General features: G+C 33.7%; 1 protein-coding gene across 6 annotated transcripts in view; it reads left to right on the top strand.

Moving 5' to 3' along the window:
- Window positions 1–6,868, top strand: part of PLEKHH2 (pleckstrin homology, MyTH4 and FERM domain containing H2) — an 87,172-nt gene that overhangs the window by 54,418 nt on the left and 25,886 nt on the right. For all 6 annotated transcript variants that reach the window (XR_002780680.1, XM_023531299.1, XM_023531295.1 and 3 more), the window contains 3 exons: window positions 596–704; window positions 1,634–1,746; window positions 4,810–4,989. Coding sequence is in view for 5 of the 6 variants with exons in the window: in XM_023531299.1 (XP_023387067.1) it covers window positions 596–704; window positions 1,634–1,746; window positions 4,810–4,989 (402 nt within the window). In the remaining variant the exon portion in view is untranslated. The remainder of the gene's footprint in view (window positions 1–595; window positions 705–1,633; window positions 1,747–4,809; window positions 4,990–6,868) is intronic.

Below are 6,868 nucleotides of genomic sequence, written 5' to 3'. Positions count from 1 at the left end.
GTTGCTCTGGCTAGGACTTTCAGTGCTGTGTTGAGTAGAAGTGGCAAGAGTAGGCATCTTTGTCTTGTTCCAGATCTTAGAGAAAAAGCTTTCAGGTTTTCACTATTAAGTATGGCATTGGCTGTGGACTTTTCTTATATTGCTTTTATTGTATTGAGGTAAGTTTGTTCCTGGTATTATTTTTTTTTAATTTTCCGGATTCCCTAAGTATTTTGTATGTGTCATTAGATGTATTGGGAGTCAGATTTTAAATTTGATATTATTAGTGGTATTTCTTCAAGAAATATTAACTGGTTGTATTTATTCTAGTCTCTTCACATCATATTACTTTCCTCAGTTTTATCATGCTTTTCTTTTCAAAGAAACATCTATAGAAAATAATAAAAATGTGAACAGTAGAAAAAGGTATTATGAGCACAATTCAAGTGAGCCTATTTTAGAACTGTTTAACTAAGTGGCCTTTAGTTATTATTTAAAAATTAAAGAGTTTATTTCAATGTCGAAGTTTTCTTCTCTTTATACAAGTTGTTTTTTTCCCTTAAGTCATCAAAAATTATATGTTGGTTAACATCTCTATTAATGTTTTGGTTTTAAGGACACTTGGCTTTATCATCTGACTGTTGCAGCTGGAAGTAACAATGTAAATGTTGGATCTGAATTTGAACAACTGGTTTGCAAATTACTAAATATTGAAGGGGAACCTTGTAAGTTCATAACGCATAAGGCTTTATGGTTTATGAAGTGGACCCTAATCCCCTTTCCCTCTGTGGGTTCCTGTTCCCTGCAATGTATCTACCTTTTCACTGGCTGTGCTTGTTGTGGGCCAAGATTCTCATCGTGGTGCTTAGGCTCCAGGGATACCATCATTTCCTGATATGCCATGCTCTGTGACTCCACTGCCTTTGCTCACATTACTCCTCCTCTTGAAATGCCCCTCTTCCTTCACATTCCTCACCAACCTGATAAGATCCTACCTGCCTTAGGAGCTCCCCCAGCCAGCTCACTCCAGCTCAGCATCTGGCTCATGAAAGATACTTAATAAGTGTTAAAATGATGTCCCAAAGCATTTTGCCATTTAACTCTTTTATGACATTTGTTGCTTTGCATTGAAATTATTTTTTTATGGCTAAGGTTTCCCCCATTGAGAGCCTAGATTCTATGTTATGCTTTACTTAATTACAGAGATCACATTTTATTTTTTGTATCCAGTCCAAGAATGTGATAAATATCGATTTTAAGAATGACTTCAAGTTCCTCTTTATCATTCTATCTCCTCCTTTGGTTTCTCCTTTCTAGATCTTTCTCCGGCTCTTTTTCATGTAGAGTCATCTACTTACTTAGGTCACCAATCTTTAGCACATTTAAGCAACATACTAGTGTCCTGGTAGACTTGTTTCAGTCAAGAATATTAGGACCAAACTCTTCTAGATTTAATTTATCCAAAATAGAAACCTGAGAATCCCAATGGCCTGGAAAATGAAATAAAATAATATTGCCAAAGGTTTCTTCATGACCTTTATGACTTAAAGTTGTGAGCCAGGCCAGAATGAGCTAATTTTTAATGGGCTAATAAGTAGGAAGCCAAAATAAGTGCTTCTTTCTGTTTTCCATTTATACTTTATTCTGTATTTAGCCTCTCAGATATGGAGACACCCTACGCTGTGTCACAGCAAGGAAGGAATCATTTCTCCTCTGACAACACTACCTTCTGAAGCTCTACAGACAGAGGCTATTAAATTATTTAAGGTAAAATTTTATATGGAGTTATATATAAAACTAGGTGAATTTAATATTCTGAGTGAGGATTTGGGATTTACTGTAATAAACTATGTGTGGTTTGGGCTACATGAAACAATATCAGAGGAATCATTTCCCCATCAACCTCTCAAGTAGAGAGATTTCACAAATCACACCTACCTCAGTATTGGGAGACGGGTCAACACCCTCTTCTTTTCCAATGCTACTCTCCAATTCTTATTATTCAACTTCTACTAGAAATCCCTGACCACTTGAAACTTGTCATTCAACTATATCACTCTTTATCAGCTTCTGGTAACTTCAAATTTCATTAAGGATTTTGGCTCCTAACTCACATTCTTTCTCTCTAACTCAAATCTTGCCATTATGCTGAATGACTTTATTATTACTTGACACACCAATGCCATGGTCTTAATATTCCCGACCTTCTTAATGACAGTAAGCTTCACCTCTAGTCTACTTCACCCTCTCATTCTCCACGTCCACACTCTGACCTCACCATTACTTCCAAGAACAACACCTCTGAAAGTTTAAATTATAAAATCACTTTCTTTAACCATATTCTCTTAGTCTACAAGCTCTCTTATTTTCTTATTCTTCCATTTTTTATCTTCACTAAGACTTTTGTTTTAAGCCATTTACTTTCTTTGTGATCAAGAGAGAGCATGATAACTTCCTCTTGGCTTTTTTTTCTTCTTTATCCAGTCTGGATTACTTTCATTAATGCTCCATAATTCCTTAGGACCCATAATTCCTTGCATTCTTCATCCAAACCTCAACCTAGATCAATGCTACTGTCTTGTCTGCTGCCATGGTAATCATATGTGCACTGCTAGTGAACATTACACAACCGTGTGGACTGGAGCCCATGTAAATCTGTGGTCTTCATGCCTCAGAGCCAACTGTCTCTTCTTTCACTTGCCTTTGGTCACATTCTCCCTCAAACTCTCTACTCAATAATGTTCCTCACAAAAATTAGAGGGCATCAGACATAAACATCTCAAATCTCTCCCTCCAAGAGACATTATTTCATCTGTTTTGTCCTCCATTCCTCCAGTACCTTCTACTGATTCAGGTCTCGACCCCACACCAGGACCTTGGTACTTCATTTTCCCCTAGTCTCTTAGAGTCTCAATTTTTGTGTTTCTTTTGGCTTCTTCTTGCCTACATTCTTCCCATCTCAAAAAAATAATCTGTTTCTTAGGTAGTATTAAAGAATTATTATTAATTTTGATGTGTGATGTGACATGGTGGTTATGGGGAAATTTTTTTTAGCGATTGGACATCCATACTGAAGTATTTATTGGTAAAATAACATGATATACATTAAAGTATTCCAGAAAAGAAAGTAGAGCAGGGGTTGAATGAAACAAGTTTGGCAAAATGCTAATAATCATTAACACTTGATGATGAGTATATGAATGATCATTATACTATTCTCTCTACTTTTGTTCATGTTTTAAAATTACCATAATGGAAGGTTTTTAAAAACCCACCCATAGGATGCACAAATACTGGAAGCAAGAAAGACTCTATACAAATATATTTGAAAATCTGGATCAAGTAATCAACTTTACAACAAAATATAAATGGTCAAAACTGATTCCATAAGAGAGTGAAAATTTAAACAGAGGATTTTACTAGACTTTATAAGTGTAGATAATTTCAGTACTATTTAAAGAAAGAAATTTCCCAAATTCTGTTTTTTTTTCTCTTTTACTTTTTATTTCGGAAAATTACAAACATATATAAGAGTATAGAAAATATTACGAGGTCCAAGGACCTCATCACCCAGGTCCACAGTCATCAACACAGGGCCAGTTTTGTTTTATTCTGCCCACCCACACCGCTCCCCAACACTGGATTATTTGGAAACAATTCTTAATTATCATATCACCAGATTCTTTTTGTGAAGTGAGTTTTACTTCAATACTAAATTCCAGAAATGATTGTACAAAACAGAGCATTTCATGTAAAAACTAATAAAATATTAGTAAACAGAATCCAGCATCATATTATAAGAAAACTAAATAGTGACTAAAGGAGATTTATTTTAGGAAATCAAGGATGATTAAATATTAGGATATCTATTAATATTATTTATTATTAAACAATCATCTCTAAAGATGCTGAAATGGCATTTGACAAATTTTAACTTTCATAAAATGGTGATGAATACTTACTTCCTTAACATGGTAAAATTTAATGGTGAAAATCTTTTTTCATTGAGTATTTCACGTAATGCTTGGGCAGCAATGCTTTAGGTTAGAGAGTAAATTTATTTGATTATATTCTGTCCTCAGACTATAACAACACAATAATTAAACGAACCATTCATGTTTATGATCATTTCCTTTTAATATTTCTTAATAGATATTATGTTTATTTAATCAAATTTTAAATTTCTTCACTTATTAAACATTTACTCTGTCACTTTATGTTGCATGGAGAATACAAAGATAAGTAAGACACAGTCCCTGCCCTTATGAAGTTTATAGCCTGGTAGAAAAGACATTGTTAATGGTCTTTATACCCTTAAAATGAATGCATATTCTGTTCTTGGGTGTAGTTTTCTATAAATGTCAATTAGATTAAGGTGATTGATAGTGTTGTTCAAGTTTTCTAAATCCTTGCTGATTTTCTGTCTATTTGTTATCAATTACTGAGAGAGGTATATCCCCGACTATAATTGTACATTTGTCTGTTTTTCCTTGCAACCCTGTCAGGTTTTGCTCCGTATATTTTGAAGCTCTGTTATTAAGTACATAATCATATAAGATTATTATGTCCTCTAGATGAACTGACCCCTTTATCATTATAAAATGACCCTCTATCTCTGGCAGAATTCCTTGCTCTGAAATCTGCTTTGTCTGATATTAATGCAGCCAGTCTGGACTTCTTTTGATTAGTGTTATCATAATATATCTTTTCCCATTCTTTTAAACAAAAACTATTGCTAAGAAGAGAATCAATATAATTAATGCAAAATAAATCTAATTTCTCACCTTGAGTATATCTTTCTTTCTTTTTTTTTTTTTTTTGGTAATTTAGACCTGCCAGCTTTTTATAAATGCTGCGGTTGACTCCCCTGCGATTGATTACCACATATCTCTAGCCCAGAGTGCTTTGCAAATCTGTCTGACACATCCTGAGCTGCAGAATGAAATCTGCTGTCAGCTCATTAAACAGACAAGACGGAGACAGCCACAGAATCAACCAGGACCACTGCAGGTATATAGTGATACATATACATGCAATTAAAATGATGTTGTCCTGATTGTAAGAATGGGGCATATTCAATAGAGACATTTGGAAAATACAAAAAGTATGAAAAGAAAAAGTAGCTATATTTTGATATATATCTTTTTAGTTTGTTTCTATATATATATTTCTATAGAAATGTATATGTGTGTATATTTATACACTCTCAGTTTTTCACATTATTAGGGTTACAGTGTGCATACTGTTTTTAAAAAACTATAGAATATAATCATTTCCCCTATATTCAACATTCTTCAAAATATTAATGATTGCATTAATATCAATTACTATACATTTATGTTTTTTCAATTATTTTTCCTATAATAAATGCCTCTACATAGACATCTTTGTGCATAAATCTTGTGTACAGGTCCAGTGAATTTTTTGAATCCATCTCTAGAATTTCCCTATATCTTCAACAATATTTAGTTTAATTCTTCTTTTAAATCCTTTTCAGGTAAAATTGATACTTTGCTATTAATATAGGATGTAGTTCTTTAATTGTTAGCGCAGCTGAATATATTTTTTGAGTGTTTTTAGTCACTTATGTTTACCCTTTAATGAATACCAATTTTCGTCTTTGCTGATTGACTCTTGTTAATCTCAGGATAAAACAGGAATTTCTTTCTTAGCATATAGGACTCTCGGGTGTGGATCTAAGTTTTGTGGGACTTGAAGTTTACACAATTAATATTTTGCACTCTTTAAGAAAAAGAGAAAATATGTTACTTTGACACATTTAAAAAGAACATATGGTCATGTAAACATAGTTTATAAGGCTTTTCCCGGGATCTTGGAGGGGGCCTGTGCATGAGAGAAGTTCTGAAGTTTAAGCTTCATTTGCATCAAGGGCCCTTTATAATCTGGCTGCAGTGGCCTCCTCTTTCGCCACTCTATTTCATATATCCTGCCTCCAACAGACAGAGAAAGAATAAATACTCCCTATTCTTCAAACACATGCTGCCTTTGCATTATTCTTCACCTTGCATTTGGCATTATTCCTATTACCTAAATACTCCTTCTTTCTTCCCACATGTAGACTTTACGGTCCAGCCCAAGCAACATCTCTCCTGTGAATTCTTCCCTGACTTCCACAGCAATTAGTCATTCCCTCCATTGGTTATGCTTATAACAAAGTATGGCATGGTATTAACCATGTTATAAATTACTGTTTAAACATAGAATGTCTTCCCTTAGACTGCAGGTACCTCAAGAGCAGAAACAGTGCTTTTTTCTCTTCCTTTTTTAAAATATAACTTTTAAAAAGTATTGAAGCTATTCTTGCTTAATGGAAAAAAAATGGATTAAAATAGGAAAGAGAATACAGAAGAGAACAAAGGAAAAGTAAAAATCACATATAATTTTATTACCTAAAGACAATCTCTGTTAGTATTTGCATACTTGCCCCTTATTTACATATGTTTTCATCTATGTATGTGTGGGTAGATTGGTTTTATTTGGGAGTATATGATTTTTTACTATATTTTGATCTATCTGTTCTCAAAGCCATTACTTATATCCCAATGACTGAGTAAGTACATAAATGAACAAAAAAGGAGCAATGTCCCTAATCTTTGAGTGTAATATCAAAAAAGACTGTCATATCTACATGTCTTTTTTGGTACCTCAGTTTTAGACAACAGTATTCACAACTAGATGGATTATGGCTCTGAATCAGTGTGGAGTTTTTATGTGTTATAAATGTTCTAAGCAGATAATGTATATGTAGAAGAAGCAAAAGCATATTGGGGTCAATAAAGACTATCATCACCCCTTTACTCTGCCAACCTCCATCAGTCACACTAGTTCTGACTTGGATCTCTGACTGCCACATGGTACCTGACCTATG

Source organism: Pteropus vampyrus, unplaced genomic scaffold, assembly GCF_000151845.1.
Source record: "Pteropus vampyrus isolate Shadow unplaced genomic scaffold, Pvam_2.0 Scaffold66, whole genome shotgun sequence".
Taxonomy (NCBI): Eukaryota; Metazoa; Chordata; class Mammalia; order Chiroptera; family Pteropodidae; genus Pteropus; species Pteropus vampyrus.
This window is presented reverse-complemented; position numbering and strand designations above follow the sequence as displayed.